Source organism: Lytechinus variegatus, chromosome 3 (assembly GCF_018143015.1).
Source record: "Lytechinus variegatus isolate NC3 chromosome 3, Lvar_3.0, whole genome shotgun sequence".
Lineage (NCBI taxonomy): Eukaryota > Metazoa > Echinodermata > Echinoidea > Temnopleuroida > Toxopneustidae > Lytechinus > Lytechinus variegatus.
In genome coordinates, this window is record NC_054742.1 from 45,238,033 (window position 1) to 45,259,835 (window position 21,803).

General features: G+C 37.6%; 1 protein-coding gene across 1 annotated transcript in view; it reads left to right on the forward strand.

Annotated features, from left to right (window-relative positions):
* Window positions 1–1,541: 1,541 nt before the first annotated feature.
* The window catches only part of LOC121411147 (heat shock cognate 71 kDa protein-like), a 47,519-nt gene continuing 27,257 nt past the window's right edge, over window positions 1,542–21,803 (forward strand). The window contains exons 1-6 of the mRNA XM_041603680.1: window positions 1,542–1,721; window positions 2,332–2,548; window positions 10,804–11,009; window positions 12,731–12,889; window positions 17,516–17,793; window positions 20,984–21,258. Of these exons, the coding sequence (XP_041459614.1) occupies window positions 2,344–2,548; window positions 10,804–11,009; window positions 12,731–12,889; window positions 17,516–17,793; window positions 20,984–21,258 (1,123 nt within the window). The 5' untranslated portion in view covers window positions 1,542–1,721; window positions 2,332–2,343. The remainder of the gene's footprint in view (window positions 1,722–2,331; window positions 2,549–10,803; window positions 11,010–12,730; window positions 12,890–17,515; window positions 17,794–20,983; window positions 21,259–21,803) is intronic.

The following is a 21,803-nucleotide window of genomic DNA, read 5'->3' on the forward strand; positions in this document are numbered from 1 at the left end:
TTAAAACCTATTAATTATCAAAAATTAACAAAGAAGTGTAGGGTAGTCTTTCCTCCAGACCCAGTTATTTTAAATGGCGAGAAAAAAAACACACGATCTTATTAAAGTTAAATAATATGGAAACATAACGTAGTCTTTCCTCCAGACCAAGTTATATAAAATCATTAAAAACAAAACAACAAAAAAGACCCTGCAATCTTATCAACATTGAATAGCGTGGAAATATGGTGCAGTCTTTCTTTCAGACCAAATTATTGAAAATAACAAGACAATACAATATAACCCCACAATCTTTGAAACTAAGAACCTGTACAGGTTTAGAGAGTTTCTTTATTCCAGACCTTGTCATTTTCAAAATTAAAACAAATGAAATCTTCATTTTACTAAGACTCAATCATGTTCTTTTGCCTGTTCAACATGAATAAGATGATTGGGGAGCATTTCATCAACATTAGTAATGTCCGACAAATTGTCAGATCTGACAACTTAATTTGATGTTGATTGGCTCATAAGCAGTGCTACCATGGTAAGTGTCGGATAAAACGTCTGACAACTCCTTTCATGAAAATGCTCCCCGGGCCCTTAGTTTTGAAGATTTTGTTTTTAATTATAAATTTCTTTGCCTGGAAGAAAGAGTATGTGTTAAATGCATTCTTTATTACAGGATCTTAGGCTGGAAGAGGGCTTTAATTTTAAATGTTTGTTTTGTTGTTGAAGGTTAAGTTTTTGAAATGGCAGCATAAATTAAAAAGTATATGGACCTATATAGCTAGTTCATGATACTTGGACATAAGGTTAAAGATTGAATGTCAACAGTAACACTGTATTTATTACGTAAAGCTTTACGTACTGATATTTATAATATATTATATATATATATAAATAACCATTAGCGATGCCGTTATATGCAGGACCGGGGGTGGGGTGGCAGTTTTTCCCCAAAAAAAACTTGACTTGCTATATACGAGCAAAAAATGAAGAAGATCTTGGTGGAAGGGGAAAAACTTGTCTCAATTATGGACTATACGAAAAAAGAAGGAAGGGGGGGGGGGGGAATTTGCATCGACACAAACTTCCATGCATCAATTTGGCAACTTGGGATTTCACAGGTGGCCAAGTACCCATTGATATACCATGGAGCTAACAGAGATGGATATACCTACGCTTGATATAACAACATGGTAATGCATTCGTAGCAACAAACCTTCATCGTGTGCTGTACCCACGAAATCAGGTATACGGGGATGTGCCGATGGAGGGTAGTTTTTTTATTGAAGAAATCCCTAAACATGGGATATGGTTTTATCATGCTGGAAAATCCCTAAACATGGCCCCAATTTTATTTATTTTTCTCCTTTCCAACACAACATTAATGACCAAAGTTGGATTGTCCTTTAACAAAAGGATTTGTCGTGCGTAACTTAAGTAGAAGATTGAGGAGTTCTCAAAACTGAGCTTTTTGTGACTTTTCAGACATGAAATATCAGTGAAAAGTGCTTTTAAAGCTCACTGATCTGTTATGTTGTTCTTTTCCTTCTATCATGCACTGAACTGTGCACACACAGATCAATGATCTCTATCCACTTTTATTTTTGGTTGCTAGAGAATCCGAATTCCAGACAGATTTGCTATTAAATAGAGGCTCTAAGGATTTCAGGAGTATTGTCTGCTGCTTGGTCGCCGACGTCAAGGACCCAATTCTCTCCACGTTATATCAATTGGTAGGATCTTGTCTTTCACTTGGATTCTGTTTGATATTCATTTGTTAAAATCTATTTCTTAAAATTCATCATAGTTATTTCATGTTTGGGTCCTGAAGAGTCGGGGGGGGGGGGAGGGGTCGAATGGGAAAAGCTTCCGTAGTGTTAATTTTATTGACTTTGTTTACGCATAAAATACATTTCAAATGTTTTATAAATTATGTCTTAATTGTGAGCATATACATCTTCGCAAACATCTTCGTGATCATGGTTTTGAAAAAAAAGTTCGTTAGTACTGTAAATTGGAAACAAGGCTGTGTTTTTGGAAATATTACGTACTTTTTGTAATACGCCGATATCCGAAGACGTTCATGAATAGCATGTATAGTGCAGTAAAGAAAATGAAATAAATGGATAAACGCTCGAGTGAGTAACCAGCTGGTTTTGGCAATTGTCTTTAACGTGGCAATGAAAACTTGCGGATGTTTTGGAAGTTTATTACATAGGAATGGCCTTTACTGATATGATCGAGTCTCCATGAATTATTAGATAGTTGTATTCAATTTAGGGCTTATCAGACTGTTGATAATTCTTTGAAGGTATGATGATCTTGTAATTACATTGTTTACAGGTATAAAGCAATATGGCTAATGCACCGGCAATTGGAATCGATCTTGGGACATCTTACTCGTGTGTTGGAGTATTCCAGAATGGGAAGGTTGAAATCATTGCCAACGACGAAGGAAACAGAACAACTCCAAGCTATGTTGCATTTACTGAAACTGAGTGCTTGGTTGGAGATGCAGCAAAGAACCAGGCAGACATGAATCCAACCAACACAATCTTTGGTGCGTTCATTATGTTTGTTTTTGTTTTCATTTTGCTCTTAAAGTATTACACCATTTCACCCCGGCCCTCATATGAATAAAGGTTTACTCAGAGGCGTCGATCCTGGGGGGCAGGGGGGGCGATCGCCCCACCAATGAAAATATTGGGGGGCAAACATATCATTTTGCCCCCCCAATAATTCCGGATATGGCCAAAAAAAACAAGATTGTAATGTTCAGCAAGCGAGAATGAGATAAACAACTCGTTCTTTATTTAAAATCGTGCTCAAAATTCCCGCTTTTCTGATTGAAATATAAAAATTTTCAGCTCGCGCTTCGCGCTCGCATCATTTATGTAACAAAAACCTATACTTTTCATGATAAAATAGGTGAATGCAAATGTCCTGTTTTCACTTTTAAGCCTCAAAAGACCTCCTGCTTCGATTTTCAATCATCTTTTCTTGGATATATATCTTGTTCTTTATCAAAAACGTCCAGTAAACTGTCATTTTTTTTTCAGATCGAAAAATTAAAATTTTCAGCTCGCGCTGCGCGCTCGCATCTATTCTTCTTTTAGATACCAATTTTAATCATTGGTACCAAAATGCTTAAATATCAAGCTTTCAGGTCAGAATATAAATGTTTTTTTAGCTCACTCTCGGCACTCGTACAATCTGTGTAGTGATGTATCCTCATCATGAGTTACTACAAACAGTTCTAAACAGGCACGCTTTTCCTGCCAGTATAGTAAAAAAAATCAGCTCGCGCTTCGCGCTCGCATTAATTTATTGGTGAGGTACGTGACTGTGTCTCATAAGTCATATATATATATATATATGTGTGTGTGTGTGTGTGTGTATGTATGTGTGAGGGTGGGTGTGCGTGTGTGTGTGTGTACATATATTGTGTGTGTGCGTGTGTATGTGTGAGTGTCTTGTACGATCCAGCGCCTGTGGAACGTTAATGATTTTGCCCCCCCAATCTGAAAAATGGATCGACGCCCCTGGGTTTACTCCTTGAGTTTTCAGAGTTTTTTTTACACAAACATCAAAATTATTAAAGCAAATAAGAAAATCTAAAAAAAAATGTTTTGTCAACCCGTAGGGTTACAACGTAAACTTCAAGAGCCGGGTTTATGTAATTGATCTCTTAGTTAGGTTTTGGGGTCATCCAAGAATGAAATAATTAATGGGCTATGTATTTCTCAAAAGATAACATGCGTATTCCTATCGTGATTACACTAAATGCCTTTCGTGTTATGGCGTAATATCGTTCCTTTGCTGTGACTTGATAAACACTCTATATAGGCTTATAAAAAATATACAGTATTTTGGTGAAAGGAATGATTCTTGTCAATGTGTCAGCTGGCATAGCGAGTGAGTAAATTTGCAGTAAGTCAAGGCAATTGAAAGATGGATGTTTGTATAGGCCTACAAGACTGAATATGAATCAACTGAGTTTAAAATTTTTGTTCTGCTTACTTTCAAATCGAGAAAATAAAGTAATGAAAGAAAAAAAATACAGCAATTACCAAGAACAAAAGTAACACCGAAAGAATACGAACTTGATACATGTACATAAGAATGAAAATTTGCAATAATGAATAGTTGTAAATGCAAAAAAAAACCTCACCAGAGGTGAAATCGGAGAGTGAAAGCCCGGGGGGCACTCAGTATTTAATGCATAGTGGGTATGTACCGCGGAGGGGACCCCCACCCCCCCCCCCCATTTTACACTCAAATTTCCGTTCCAAGGCTATAGCATTTTTGTCTTTTTGAGAAAAAGAACAAAGAAAGCCGCTCCAAAGCATAGCATTCTTTTCTTATAGAGAAAAAAAGAAGTCCGCTTCAAAGCTTCGCATATTTTCCGATACGCCGTTCCAGCCGTATTGATCTGCTTTAATGAGCCGAAATTTTGGTGGAGAGCGGCCGCAGTGCGCTGTCCGACCATCGCATCTGCGCACCCGGCGCCCGAGCCGCCGGGCTGTAGCTGCATGCACGTATGCCCGTTCCATATGGATGAATACGCACTATGCGACCCGTTCCAAGGACCCTCCTTTTTACAATAAGCCCGCTCCAAGGCCCCCGTTTTTTTGTCTCGCCCGCGGCACACACCCACTACTTTTTTGGTCGAGTGCCTCCCCGGGAGTGAAATGGAGCAATGTTGTCCGAATAAGAATGACCCTCCCTGAAAATTTTATATTTTTAGGCTGCATGAGTTCACATAGAAGTATACTATTCGGCACGTTTTCGAAGGTTGCATAGGACCACCTCGCCTGTTCACATCAGAGGATACTAATTCAGAAATGCCGTATATAGCTGCGTATATAGCGCCCAATGTTGGTTCGATACAATAATTACCCCCATATGGAGTATTTTTACCAAGTATTTTTAGAGTGTATACGCTGCACGAAATTCGAACATGTTCGATTCCCAAATGGGAATCTCGAATAGACAGCCATGATTATGGCAGCCACATAATTGTTTGGATTTAAAAAAAGAGATTTCTTTCAAACTCTCACCCCATGCTTACACCATCATTTCTGCTTTCCATCACATTTGTTTACGACCCGGGGGGGGGGGGGGCACTTACATTGACGAGTGGATACCATGCGCGACCAAAAAAACACGTAAAAAGGATGTCCATTTCACGATAGGGCACGTTACGTACGTAACGTGATAAGGGTGTCAAAAACACAAAAATAATGAAAAAGGGTATCTATTTCGCTAGGAAAATTACGTGTTTAGGGTCGAATTTGCGGGGATGATAAAACAAAATCAAAATGTTTTATAAAGGATATCCTTTTTGCCCCACCACTTCGTGTTTAGAGTCCGATTTGCACGAGGTGTAGAAGCTGGGGTCGTACTAAACCAAATAAGGTTAAGCCGACGACCGAAGGACCCGGAACAATAAAATATTCCTGTACTTGTTTAGGGGTTCATTTCAGGGAATATTTACCAAGAGTATCGTTTTGTTTCCAATACTTGTTAAGGGTAGGGTTTCACATGCATGCCAATACTTGTTAAGGGGTGCAATTTCAGAATATGGAAATTACGTGTTTAGGGTGCTTTTCGAGACCCCATGGTCGCGCATGGTATCCACTCGTGAATGGAAGTGCCCCAACCCCACCAGCTTAGGTTGGATTCCCAGGCTCTATAAGAAAAGGATGTGCCATGATAGTAGACTTGTTGAACGCTGCATTTTTTAGTACAAATGTCCCACTTGGCACAAATGTTCCTTGAGTCAAAGGAAAAAGATTCATCCAAAGAGACACGCTGTATCTATGCAAATAAGCAAGTAATTTGCATAAATTTGCATATTATGTCGATATAGTATAAACAAGTAATTCAGAATATATATTACATCAGAACTGCCCTAAAACTGGAAATAAAGACTTAGGGTAAGACAGAGAAGAAAATTGTCATAATACAATTGGGATATCCTTGTTATTATTACCTAATTTACATAAATTATGCAAATTATAATTTAAAACATAGCATTTTTTCAAGAATCCTAAACTGTCTTATAAATAACAACAAATAATACAAAATGTCAACATTCTACATGAAAGAGAATATATTAGTAAAAACATCGATATGCTTCATGACAGTATTGGTGTCTTAATTTGCTTAGAAAGAGGGCAAATATGTCAAAATGTATGACGTGATATTGCGCTAAAACAACCTCTACGTCACAGTCACACTCACGAATCGGACAATAAAGTGATCAATGGTATGTCATTCGAGATAACACAATCTCAACACAATAGCTTCCATCGGCCTCTCGTATCGCTTTTGTTGGTGTGTCTGCCACACCGTAATCTGTGATACATACGGGCAAAATGCATTTCGGTATCGGTAAAACACTATTAATTTTGTGTTATTTGTTTCTATTTTGTTTCTCTGGGAAAATTTACAGGAGACATTGATTTGCAGGTTACTGCTTTAATGAAGCTCTGGCACATGAATCATGACGAATGAACCCTACCTCAATCCATATATTTAACTTTTTTAAAATATATGTCTTTTGGAGACCCCGAAGTGGCAAAGCTGCATTCCCCCGCTGCATTCCTGCTACTTTACAAAACCAGTTTGACTTGTATTATGGCTTTTACACAACACATTTATTCAACCCAGTTGTGTAATAAACCCAATAAATTTGAGGGGGTGAAACATAGCAATGTGGGAAACTGCATGTTGGTTCTACTCTTTCTATTTGTCATTATATTGATTTGTTTGTTGAATTTGTTAAAAGTCGCCAGCGTGCAAAGCGAGCTGGAAAAAAATTGCCGATTGAAATTAAATTCTAATTATGTAATAGGTTTTTCCATTCATTACGTTCAGCAAATAACACATTTCATTGTTTCCATTCATTTCATTATACGTTGTCTCCTATAATTTCTTTTATTTCCTCTTGGGTGTCGAACCAAACCCCCCCCCCCCGCCTGTACGCTAGTGATTGAACGTGATTAAACGGGGGCGTTATTATGGTTATAGATGAAGAGCCCCATACTGCATAAAATTTAGCAAGCTTATAGCACAATGTTGCATGCAGTCCATCTTTTTTTCCGCTCATTATTTTCAATCCTCGGCAGCCCGGTTGTGTTATTATTTTTTCCTTGTCCCTTTTTTGTTTCTAATTTAGCTTTTGACTTATTCCATTCTACCTTCGTTTCCGCTACTGTTTGCCATTTTATCATCTTTTAATTTATTTCCCATCATGCTATTGCATTACATAAGCCTATTTCGGAATGATTTGTTCTTTAATTGTCAGATGTTCTTCTTTCGTATCCGCCTTTTTTCCTTTTCCATTAAAAAAATCATCGCTTTCTTTTAACTGTTTCCTTTCCTTTTCCTCCTTTCCGTTTCCCCTTTCCTCTCCTTTTCCCTTTCTCTCTCCCTCTTTTTTTTCGTTTTTTTTTATTTTCCCGTTGAAATCCGCCAGGAGGAGCTTGCCCCTCGCCCCCGCCCGTTACGCCACTGATAGTGTCCGAATAAAATGATCAGGCCCAAAACTGATATTTTCAGAGAAAGGGTACTTTTTACCACGTTCACACGGCATGCAATTTTTTTATACTGCATCATCGATGAAAGGTGTACACAAGTGCATAAACTCATAAATATTAATACACAAATACAAGGCAAATATTATCAGATGGTAATGTAATAGGGCCAGGGCCCCACACATTTTATTTAGTGGTCATTGGTAGATGAATGCATACGATTAACTATCAAAGTGATCAATAATAAAATAACTTACAATGTACTGCCATTAAAGACCACGTACGTTATCACTTTACAAATAGGTTTCGGGGGGGGGGGCACTCGACCAAAAAAGTAGTGGGGGTGTGCCGCGGGCGAGACAAAAAACGGGGGCCTTAGAGCGGGCTTATTGTAAAAAGGAGGGTCCTCGGAACTACAAAAGGTTTGTGAAAACTGGGGTCCTTGGAACGGGTCGCATGTGTGTGAGTGCGTATTCATCCATATTGAACGGGCATACGTGCATGCAGCTCCCGGAGGCGTGGCTCGGGCCCAGGGGCTCGGGCGCCGGGTGCGCTAACGCAGATGCGATGGTCGGACAGCGCTCTGCGGCCGCTTTTCACCAAAATTGCGGCTCATTATAGCAGATCAATACGGCTGGAAGTACGTAACGCAAAGTATGCGAAGCTATGGAGCGGAATTCTTTCTTCTTTTTTCTCAATAAGAAAAAAATTCTATGATTTGGAGCGGCTTTCTTTGTTCTTTTTCTCAATAAGACAAAAATGCTTTGGAACGGAAATTTGAGTGTGAAAATGGGGGTCCCCTTCGCGGCACATACCCACAAGGCATAATATACTGAGTGTCCCCCCCCCCGATGCCAAAACTCGAATCGGCAACCTTAATATGGTTGCCATATAGTTGAAGAAATAATTAGTTTGGATTTGAAAAGAGACTGGAACTACTTAAAGACCCATCCGAAGCTTTTGAGGTGTAATGCACAACGATGCAAGTTGTGTGCATTTTCATCTCTAATTGCCAGCCGAGCAGTTTTCCTATAGTAAAATTCAAATAAGCCTGCTTCGAAAACCGGGCTTCATTTGCCTCTGTCATACACAATAATGTACAATGCGAACGGGGTTTTGATTTCAGAACCATAGTTATTTTGATTAGTCTTATTGCCATGTCAAGCAAAAGTGTTACACAATCTCGAAGCAGAAGGCTGCGTCAATAAGCGGGATGGAAAAGGAGTGCCAATTTTCAGAGCAGTTGCGTAACGAGCATCCCAAATATTGAGGGGGCACAGTATGATCTTTCAAAAGGAAAATCCGATCTTGTGAAATTGGCGGCGGAAGCCAAAAAATTAAGGGGGTGTCCACCTGAAATTTTGGGATGGACAGAGGTAAAAAAATTTGAAAAGCGTCCCCAAAATAGGTTATCAACCTAAATTATATGAGTTGCTAACCAAAAATTTTTTGACAAGCAAAAAAAAAAAGGTCATCAACCTCAATTTTAGGGGGGAAAACACACGTTTCAGGGGGAGTCCACGTGAATTTAGGGGGGACGCAGGAAAAAAGTTGACAAGCAAAAAAAAAAAAAAGGTCATCAACCTCAATTTTAGGGGGACAACACACGTTTCAGGGGAGTCCACGTGAATTTAGGGGGGACGCAGGAAAAAAGTTGACAAGCAAAAAAAAAAAAAAGGTCATCAACCTAAAATTTAGGGGGGACACGTCCCCCCCGCTTCCGCCGCCTATGTCTTGTGATAGAATTTGACTGAAAGGGATGGTCCAGGCTTGAGAAATTTACATCTAAATAAATAAAATTCACAAAGCAAAATGCTGAAAAATTCTTCAAAGTCGATAATAAATAACAAAGTTATTGAATTTTAAAGATTTGCATTATTCCGGTGAAACAGAACTAAGCATGTCTTTAAGAATATTCATTAGGTGGGTTGATGATTATCTCCACTTGTTCTTTTTGTATTTTATTATATGAAATTACCTTTATTCAAAAATTTTCTACCAAGAACTAGTATAATTGGATTGACAGCTGATTGTGTGCATTAGCTATCTATTGCCGCACCTTTTTTTTAATCATAATGGACACACATCATTTACACATGTATGAAAAATGAAACATTAATGATTTCATATAATAACATAAGAAAAAAAAGCAAGTGGGTATGTGACATCAATTTCACCTAATGAATATTAATGACGATGTGCATATAACTGTTTTCACACAATATTTGAAATTCAATAACTTTGTTATTTGTTATCCGATTTTGATGAAATTTTCAGCATTTTGCTTTGTGAATTTTACTCATATATAACATATAAATATTTTCAGCCCGGACCATCCCTTTAATATCCAGAATCTGTATATACGCCAGAGTTCCAAAGCTGTGGGTTTCATCATTTTTTAGCATCTTTTGAAGTTTCCACATAATAATATTGTGAAGAAAAAAAATCTAATGCGTTATATATAGGAAAAAAAAACTTTTCTGTATAATATATAAACGCATGACATTCCGAAGAGAACCACAATAAAGCTTATTTTGACACCATAATCTGAGTATCGAAAGAAAAGTATTGTAAAAGCTAAAAAGCAGTGAACACTACGTTGTGTAACTCCATGTTTCGATTATTTCTTGCTTTGAGTCTGAAAAGGACGCTTGAAAGGGGGAAGATCCATGTGAGAAAAAATGACCAGCCACACAGTAAAAACTGTGGTGTTAATTGGTGTACATGCAGGACCACACCAGGGGCCTGTTGCATAAAACTTTTTACCTGAGAAAACTCTGGTAAAAAATGAAAACTAAAGTTAGTCTGATTTCTGCCACTGACTTTAACACAGGGCAAAAACTGGTAAAAACAACCTGACATTTCTCAGGTAAAAAAGTTTTGTGCAACGGGCCCCAGTTATTTTACACCGGTGTTAAATTGGTGGTGTTAGTTTTACACCTAAAGGTGTTATTACAACACCTTTTGTTGTTACATTTACACTCTTTGGTGTTATGTTTAATCTCTAGGGTGTAATTTTAGCACCCCAGGGTGTGGTCCTCTATTAACACCAGTTGGTGTCAGTTTTAACACCGCAGTTTTTACAGTGCAGGTTTTTTAACCGACGATCGCCTGCATGAACAAAATGGGTACGTTCCCACTAAACCCCCATTCATTTCCAGACCGATTTGCATATCAAGACTGCACCAATAACAAAGTCATAAATAATCAGTTAGCGCCACATTGAATTCTTCAGTACTTTTTTTTAATACATAATTTCTTCATGCCTATACAGATATTAAGCGAATCATTGGTCGACGATTTGATGATTCATATGTACAGCGTCTCGTGAAAACTTGGCCCTTCAAAGTTATCAACTTTGAAAACAGACCAAAAATTGAAGTTGAGTTCATGAATGAAAAGAAGACCTTCTTCCCCGAGGAGATTAGTGCCCTGGTTTTAACGAAGATGAAAAAGACTGCAGAGTCATATCTAGGAAAGGTAAGTTCTTAGTAACTGTGACTCTTTCAAAAGAGATAATGATAATGATGATAGTAATAATCATGTTTATGTTGATAATAATAATTTAATAATAAAATGATAAAGATAATAATAATAATGATAATAACAATAATAACAACAACAATAATAATGATAATGATGATAACAACAACAATAATACACCCTAAAAAAAGATGAGCTACGAAGAGCTACTTTATATTACTCTTAAAGGACAAGTCCACCCCAACAAAAACTTGATTTGAATAAAAAGAAAAAAAATACAACAAGCATAACACTGAAAATTTCATCAAAATCGGATGTAAAATAAGAAAGTTATGGCATTTTAAAGTTTCGCTTATTTTCAACAAAATAGTTGTATGAACGAGCCAGTTTCATCCAAATGAGAGAGTTGATGACATCACTCACTCACAATTTCTTTTGTATTTTATTATATGAAATATAAAATATTTTTATTTTCTCGTCACTGTCATGTGAAATGAAGTTTCATTTCTCCCTGAACACGTGGAATTCGATTATTTTAACATATTGTGCTTCAGGCAATGAGGTCCTAATCATCAAATTCGTAAAAAATTGAAATATTGTATAATTCAAACAATAAAAAACAAAAGAAATAGTGAGTGAGTGACGTCATCGACTCTCCCATTTGGATGTAACTGGCTCGTCATACAACTATTTTGTTGAAAATAAGCGAAACTTTGAAATTTCATAACTTTCTTATTTTACATCCGATTTTGATGAAATTTTCAGCATTGTGCTTGTCTGATTTTTCTCTATTGATTAAAATCAACATTTTCCTGAGGTGGACTTGACCTTTTATGAGCGTGTAGTGACGGCTTTTCGGAGTGCTGATTTTTCTTGTTCAAATTTGAACTAGCACTCCGAAGTGCAGTCACTATACACGCTCTTACAGTGCTAAATTAGCTCTTGGTTTTTTGGAGTGTAATAATAATAATAAAAACAACAGCAATAATAGTAATAATAACAATAATCATAAACAATGTTAATAAATAATGATGTAATGAATTCAATTGCTGGATTGAAAGACAAGAGTCAGAAACACTTTAACAATTATGCTTCCACAGTATTTTCGAGAACTGTGACATGAGTCTTTTGTCATCTATCAATATTTTCAGAATAAACCTTCACCACCTCTTCAAAAAACCTAGTACTCACCGCATTCATTCACTAAACTACACTAAACACCACGTCATCCCCCATCATCCACATCCAAATTCTTCCGCTCCTCATTAAGGTAACATGCAAACATTGTTGCAATTTTAACTTTCCGTTATAACCTAATTTTGAATTGAGCTCAGATGACTTTTTCCTTATATTTACATCTTTATTTGAAAATTGAAATATCACAATGTTATGTTCATTTAGTTATGTTTTTGTTGCATGTTTTAGTCCAGTAGGACCCCAACATGACCGTCAAATTTGGCATAATCATAATTATGCAATAATAACCGAGCTTTCGACCTTTAAACAGGCCTTCATGGCTTTTGAGACACAAAGATTAAAAACAATAACGACAATAATGAAAGCATCTTTAAAAGGTTCTTGACTCATCCGTACGTCGCAGAGTTAAAACTCAATGATCTCTGACCACTTTCACCCTATTTTTACTCAACTCGCAATTGTTTCTTAATTAGAGATTTATTTGTTTTAATTATCTTACCATTCTTTCATTTGATCTGCAGAAAGTAACTGATGCTGTTATAACAGTACCAGCGTACTTCAATAACTTACAAAGACAGGCAACCAAGAATGCTGGTGTGATTGCTGGCCTTAACGTCTTGCGTATCATCAATGAACCTACTGCAGCTCAGGCTTGTATTGCCTGTGTTCTGGACACTAAGGTACAGGGTGTAGCTTTTAAACATGGCAATCACTGGTCTGTGCGCAGACTTTGAAGTAATAGTGATTATTATTCAGATATTAAATATTAATCAGAGCGCTTTGATCTCCATGAAAAAAAAATGGGCGGGCGCTCCGGAGGAGGGGGGGGGGGGGCAGGGGAGTACGCTGTCCCTCACTTTTAGAAGCATTAAAAAGTGTCCCTTTTTACCTAAGAAAAAAGTGCACTTTTAAGTGCTCTTTTCATCTTATACATGTTATAAGAACCCGTTTTCTATGTTAACCAGCGTTTCTTTGCTTTCTTATAGTGCTCATTCTCATGTCATATAAATTACCTTACTTAAAATCAAAACCGCTCTTTTCATGATGCCTGTTTTCATTGAGTGTGTAGCTTTCGCTTTCCCTTCTGCAAGTGCATCTTTGATGAATAATCCCTTCTACAATTCGATTATTGCCTCTTTATTTATTTTTGTTTTCATAATAAAATTCCTCTTCTGCAGTGTGCCCCTTTTCACATGTGATTGGTGCTCCATTTGAATATACCATTGTTCTGATAATACCCCTTTTCTTTTCTTCTTTGTTCAAAATTAATGTTAATTCTGTTAAAGTAATTGAGTGCAATTACGTCCTTCCCTTTCTGCAGGGGCGGTGAACCTGCCAGACAGGGCATTTGGCATATTTTAGTGCCCTTACGCGGTATCAGAGGCGTCCATCCTGGGGGCGGGGGGGGCAGGGGGGGCGATCGCCCCACCAATGAAAATATTGGGGGGGCAAACGTATCATGTTCAGCAAGCGAGAATGAGATACACAACTCGTTCTTTATTTAAAATCGTGCTCAAAATGCCCGCTTTTCTGATTGGAATATAAAAATTTTCAGCTCGCGCTCCGCGCTCGCATCATTTCTGTAGCAAAAACCTATACTTTTCATGATTAAATAGGTGAATGCCAATGTCCCTTTTCACTTTCAAGCCTCAAAAGAACTCCTGCTTCGATTTGCAATCATCTTTTCTTGGATATACATATATATATATATATATATATATATATATATATATATATATATATATATATATATTATATATATATATACATATATAATATATATTTATGATGGGGTGGGCTTGCTCCTGTAATAGCGTAGCCAGGGGCGGTATTCTGAACATTGTCTTATCTCCATATTTTATCTTATCTCAGAGATATGACAAAATCGGTATTCTGGTGGATGTCATAACTTTTGTCACAAAAATTGTCATAAATTTTGTCTTATCTCTTTGGCGCGCACCAAAAATACGCGGCTTTAATGCGCGTAATCCTTTTATTCAAGCAAAAGATATGACAAAAGTTATGACAGGGGGTAGCAGTCATAAATTTTGTCATATCTTTTAGTACCAAATATCCCGATACCCTGCCGACTGAATGTCAAGCATATAACGATATCATTTAGATTAGATTGTGGCATAAGTTTCACTCATCATCCACGACAATTTTTAGAATTATTTTGTCATGCTACAATTAGTTAGGCCCTACATATTAATTTCTCCTTTTTTCTCTGTTTTCCTTATTTTTCTACTTCTCCTCTTAAATCCTTCACAGCTCCCTGTCTCTCTTTGTAATTAAGCGCATCAATATTCGCGTAGTTGCGCGATGCCAGAAACAGAATTGGGGATATCCCCTACATGTCACGGGGCATTCCTATTGGCTAGAAGGGCTCCCACTGGGAACTAACGATGATTTTGATTGGTTTGCTTCCGAAAAGATGGGTGGGAACTTTGAGAGATATGACAGGGAAAAGACAATGTTCAGAATACCGATTTGTGACAATCATAGCGGTGTCACATCTCGGACAGAAATGACAAAATTTATGACAAAAGTTATGACAGAGTTACAGAATACCGCCCCAGGATTTTATTTTGGAGGGGGCGGTAAATGCTCGCGAAGCGTGCCAACACCCACACTTACAGAGTGCGCGAAGCGTGCTCGCTAGGGGGTGGGTGCAGGGAGTTTCCCCCTCCCGTGCGAAGCGCGAAACTTTCGATGTTTCATCAAATTATAATAAAAGGAAGTCGTTTCTTTTGTCTGTAGTACCTATATCAGCTCCAATTCAGTTGATTTTATTGGGATTTTTAACGTTGTTTTCAAAAGTGATCGTGAACTCACAAAAAGGGATACAATAGAGGAAATCAAAATAACAATTACCCCCACGCGAAGCACGTAAGCTAGATCGTTTTATCATTTTTTTTTCGGAAAAGTAAAGGGTCCCGGGAGAAGAATATTCTATAAGTTACATTGAATGCTTACCTTGGAAAGATCAGAATTGATTACAAATGATTTAGCGACAGTGCATATCTTCTTCTCACAAAACAAAGGAGAAGAATGGAATTTGCCGAGTATGAAAGGAAGATATTCCTTCAATCAACCTTTACATATATATATATATATATATATATATATATATATATATATATTTATATATATATAAATATATATATATATATATATATATATATATATTATATATATATATATATATTTATATATATATATATATATATTTATAATATATATAATAAAGGATGATGTATCCTGAAGAGCTTAATTTTTAATCATTAAGAAACTTAGTGTCATTCGAAATGTCATACAGAGGGCGGAAAACAAGACAGGAGATGAATGTGCACGGAAATTTCACAGAATTTGATAGAAATACTATGATAGTGAAGTATATATATATATATATATATATATATATATATATATGTATATAAGTCACACTCTTCGTCAGTGCCCATGCTGTGACCAAAAATAAGAGAATTCAAATCCGTTTCTGAAACAGTCGTGAAAAACACGTCTGTTCATGAGCATACGGATAGTGAACTCACCTTTCAAAGAAATCAATGCGCTGGAGATGGAGGAAGCCCACTGTAAAAGACGCATCTGAAGACGCGTTGTCATATATTATATATATTACAATGATAGAGAAGTAGTTTCGTTAAGGTACTAATTCTTTTTAGAAAAAAATAAAAAGGAAAACCCACGAAGCTACCTTTCCTCCCTTCGCTGTTCCTTTTCTCCTCTCCTTCCCCCCTTTTTTTTTGGGGGGGGGGCGACCTCTCAATCGCTCCTCGATACCCGCCTGTGCTCCCGAAACAAAAATACGTTCCACCGCCCCTGATTCAACATGTTATATACCTTTCATGAAATTTGAACACTTATGTGTTCTGATATTGGAGTAGCGTATACATGTGTATATATACATATATATATATATATATATATATATATATACATACATGTTTGCTGTTTTCCCTGTCTTATACAGTGCCCTTTTCAGAATGAGAGGAAGTGCCATTTTCCCCTATGCCCCCTCCCACTTTCAGTACGCCCCTAATAAATGTTTTAAATTCACTAATCATTGTTGTTAATTCGCTCGATGGTGAAAATGAATATGTGCAGAGATTATCTTTCCGGGGGGGGTCACTGTCACTACAAGGTGCACTACCCCATACACACAAACAAACGCACGTTACAATGATATTTTCACGTCCGGGTGGTTTATGCGCTTACGGTGATAAAGATTTCGAAATTGCCCCCCCCCCCACGAAAAAAACACCCTCACACACCCTTACACATCCACAAAATAGGGTATATAAACGGTATCCTTTTTAATCATATCATGAAAATATTTGGGGCATATTTTCGGGTGTAAGGTTTAGGGTCTAGGAAAAACCTGACAAAAAATAGCCGATCGAAGAATATTTCAAGGCCCTTTTTGAGTACGAGCAAAGTAATGTTGTCCACCTTTTACTGTCAACGCCCTCCGGGTAACTAGGCTCGTAGTATAATAAAGTGAAAATAATCTTGTCGGCGAAAAAAACCTTTATTACATAACGACACCTTTAGACCCGTGTCAAAATTTGTGAAAAAAAATCGCATGAGTGAGAGTGCATGTGTTTATCGAGGGAGGCGTAATAGCAGGGTCGTCACGGCTTTCCTTTGATGCTTGACACCTCCAATAAAGCGCTAATATGCATTTGTTAACCACCTTAACCAACTAACTGGGGCCGATTGCACGAAAGGGTCTTTGCAAGGACCGTCTTTCGTGTCGCCCATCTTTTATGATGTGCCATGTGATACGCATTTTAAATAAACCATCTCCAAACATATTTCATTCGTCCTTTAAAATTAACAGAATATTTGTTTATAAAATGATATGATATATCATGTAATTGTATAAAATTTGATTTAAAACCAAGCTAACAAATCTTATTCTTTATCATAAATTTCAGAAACACCCCGCTTATAGCGTATCATAAAAGATGGGCGACACGAAAGACGGTCCTTGGAAAGACCCTTTCGTGCAATCGGCCCCTGGATGATAAAGGATGCATGAATAATTGTTTAAAACTCACTCATCAGAACGACTGATCGCTATTTTCATTACTTGCGAAATGATCGAATGATTTGGGATCTGACTTGTACACTTGCAACAAATAACTTGAGACTTGAAAATTGGGACAAAATGACTTGCAAGCAAATGACTTGCCTACAACACTGCAATAGGTCACATTTACTAGATTTCTTATCGAATAAGGATTGTTCTGAAAGCTCTTGATATAACTCTCTTTTGCCAGGAAGAAGCCGAGCGAAATAACGTGATCCTTGACCTTGGTGGTGGAACGTTCGACGCGTCAGTAATGACAGTTGAATGTGGCATCATTGAAGTCAAGGCAACCAGAGGCAACACTCAGTTAGGCGGGAGAGACTTTGATAACAATATGGTGGATCATTTCATCAAGATGTTCGTTAAAGAGTACAAGAAGGATATTTCCTCGGACAAGAGGGCAGTGAGTAGACTGAAAACCGCTTATGAAACGGCCAAGAGGACACTCTGTGATTCTGATCAGGCAACGTATGTTTTTCCCTAGGCTTTTTAGTTTCAAAGTACATTAATAAAAAATGGTTTGATAACCAACCGTCAATTTCACCACGGACCGAGGTCCAAGATTTTGCACACGCATGCGAATCATGATAGGACCTTCGCGCCCTATAATGGAAAGGCACGTGATTTGGGGCAAGGCGCAATTCGGGCACTTCCTTTGACAGATGGATGCACGACCATGGTGTCTCGAAAAACACCCTAAACAAGTATTTTCCATATTCTGAAAATGCACCCCTTAAAACTTACTTACTTTACGCCTTTAGCTACACCATTGGGTATATAGGCCCAACCTAGCTCCCACACCTCGCGCAAATCGGACTCTTATAAACCTTTATATAACATTTTAGTCTTAATTTTTTACACCCTCGCAAATTTGACTCTAAACACGTAGCTTTCCTAGTAAATATCAGAGTAAAAATAATTTTTCATTATTTTAGTGTTTTTTACATCCTTATTACATTGAAAAAGACATAATTTTTACGTGTTTTTTGGTCGCTCATGGTTTCCACTCGTCAATGTAAGTGCCCCCCCCCCCGGGAGGGGGCCGGGGGGGCTCCGCCTGCACTGCTATTAAACAAGATTTGAGTTTTGTTAGACTGGACCCTGGTCTCCATTAAGGCAGTTTTCCACTAGGGCGCGGATAAGACATGCAGGAAGGGTTGCGGAAGCAACTTTTGTCATTTCCGCATGCTGTCCGCAACCAAATTCAGTAAAATATTATGCAAATGATTTTGTATTAGGACACGAACAGGACTGTCTGTGTATTGTCCTAGGACATTCCTGGAACTGTCCTAGGACAGGATTATCTGAAAAGATTTTTCGGCGTTTGGTGCGGACAGCATGCGGATCGTATCAGGACAGAACCGGACACATTTAGGACAACGTCACGAGTGGTAAATTCAAGGACTAGGACAATCAGAATAACTTTCGAGCAACCTGCGAATGCTCAGAAAAAAAGACTACAAAGACTACGTATGATTTTCTTTTCTTTTAATTCAAATTGCATCCATGGTTTGAAATCCCACGGGGACATGGGACGCGTCCCCTCACTTTTTGGAAGAGGGGGGGGGACACAATATCAAATTCCCCTATCCCCCCCCACACACGCATTTTTGGAGCGAACAAAAAAAGGGGGGAAAGAAATTAAAAAGAAAAAGAAGGGAAGCGCGAAGAAAAAAAGAAGAGGAAAAATAAGAGGAGAAAGACGAATGAATAAAATAAGATGACGGGAAAATATCTTTCATGTTACAACATAAAATTTTCACTCAAGCTTCGTGTTCGCGCGCATTGCCTAATCTATGAGATACATAACTACATATATGGAGCTTGTAATATAAAATTTTGAAGTGAATATATAAAACATTTCTCGGACATCGAGCTTTCATTATTTGCTTCATTTACAAATTGATTTTTGTTGTTTTCTGCAAAATGACAGTTTATGGTCTAAATAACAACAAATACAGCTCGCGCTGTGCGCTAGCATTATTTGATTTGTCAAGTAACTATTCTCTTCGTGCATTCCATAAAGTTTCAAAAAATATCCCTTTTTAGGCTGGTTTGATTGTGAAAAGTATCAGCTAGCGCTGCGCGCGTGTATTTTGATTGGAGAGTCATGTATTCCTGTATAAATTCTTACAAATTATTTTAAATCCCTCTTTCATGACAGTTTATCAAAAGTTTCGGCTCGCATTTTGCACTTGCATTCTTTTTGTTAAAGATTTTTTAACCTATGCATCCTGTTCATAATTACAAAATGTCAAATTTTTTGTCCTTTATATCATTTTCGCGCTGTCGCTAGGTTTATTAATAAGTAATATAGTAATATTTTCATGATTTCCTAATAATCATATTGTCCCTTTTAAATGGAATATCGACAGGTTTCATCTCGAGCTTAGAAAGACGTATTAATAGGAAGATATTTATCATAGCCATATGATGACAAAATATCCTTAAAATATATCGGTCGTACGTCAAAAGTACATGTAATAAAAAATTATCAGCTGAGGCTTCGCACTCGCATCATTTATGTAGCGCGATCCCTATCCACTTCAAATTTTTCCTACACAGTGCTCAAAATATCGCTTAAGCTTTTTTTTCAGATCGGAATATCAAGATAATGACTTTCTGTAATTACTCTAATTGCTCTTTTTTGTATCATAACAATTCTATTCATAAGGTAATTCGTATATTGAATATGAATTCAAATGTCCAGATTCTAGGTATAAATTTTCCTCCTTCAAATTTGTAACCCACCCCCCCCCCAAAAAAAAAAAAAAGCTCGCGCTTCGCGCTCGCGTGATACTTGAAATATTAAGTTTTCAGGTTTGATTAGTGATATACTAATTAGGCCCTTTGACCCCTTTCGTCGTTACTTTTTTTTGTAATGTCCTTGTTTTGTATTTTGTCCTTGTTTTGTATTTTGTCTTTGCTACTTGGGTACCCGTTCCATAAATATTTGTATTGGATCCACACATTCCTGATATGTCCCGCTTGCCTTCCTTTTCCTGTCCGCACGTTCCTGAAACAGTCCGCCTACCTTCTTATTCCTGTCCGCACGTTCCTGAAACTGTTCGCTTGCCTTCTTATTGCAATCCGCACGTTCCTGAAACATTCCGCATGGCTTCTCCTTTGCTTCCTGAAGCTGACCTGATTGCGGATGGTTTCCGGAAGACGCGGAAGGGTTTGTAGGAAGGGCGGGACATCATCAGGACATCGTCAGGACAGGGTCCCGAAGGTGTCAGGAATTCATTATCCGCGTCCAAATTTTGGTCAAGACCAAAATTTGGATGCGGACAAATTTTGATTTCCCGAAGGGTTTAGGACAGCATGCGGACACTCCCAGGAATGTCCGGACAGGTTGCGGAAGGGTCGCGGATAGCAATTATTACATTCCGCACCTTGTCCTGACGCTGTCCTGGCCCTAGTGGAAAAGGGGTATTAGATACCAACATAATTATAATGTATTATATTCTCATTAATAAACTCGTTGCATAAATTATGTTTCTAAAAAACCTAAAAAAATTTTAGTCCTCGACGCATCCCCCCCCCCCCATTTTTCATCAAATTAAAAAAAAATAATAATAAATTGATTTTCTCTGTGGGTGTGTCTTGAAACGCTGATTAAGATTAAAAAGTTTATTTTTGTTCCCTTTCTTTGAAGCATTGAACTTGATTCACTCATGGAGGGCATTGACATCCGGACATCCATTACACGTTCCAGATTTGAGGATTTGAATAAAGTGGATATGAGGTCAGCCTTAGACCCTGTGGAAAAGGCTCTCCATGACGCTGGTTTGGGGAAAAATGAAATCCATAATGTTTTCTTGGTTGGTGCCTCCACCAGGATCCCCATATTCCAAGAACTGGTGTCTGATTTCTTTAACAAGAAATTGAACACGAGCATGAACCCAGATGAGGCTGTCGCCTTTGGTGCAGGTAGGTCTTTATCAGTAGATAAGGTATTTAGGTATTATGGTTAATTGTGATCAAATAATATCAAACAGGCAACTAGATGCTGAATTTGATAAAAATCACATGATTAGATCGTCGTGTCTGTGCAAGAACACCCCATTTTTGCGCATGTGCGAAAAATGCCCTAATCAGCACTCATTTTTGCACACGGGTGTTTGCTTAGAGGCATTTTCACAGTAACTGACGATACACGGCACAATGAAAAGTGTGTAAAATCCTGCCATTTAACGTCAGTTACCGTGAAAATTCCCATAAGGGCGTTCTTGCACCGACACGACGATAATGTTGTGATAGCGTGAGCAATTTTAGGCAAACGGTGAACTTTAATAAGTAAATGATTGAAACCAATTCCTGCAATCGGTTTTTAAAAGTTTATCAAGTTTAAAATCAAGTTAAAAATGGCAAAAAACAAAACAAATGGGAACTATTGGCTCCAAATAGTTGATAATAAAAAAATGTGTGAAATGAATGCCATTTACAAAATTATCTGGTTATATGGGCTCAAAGGT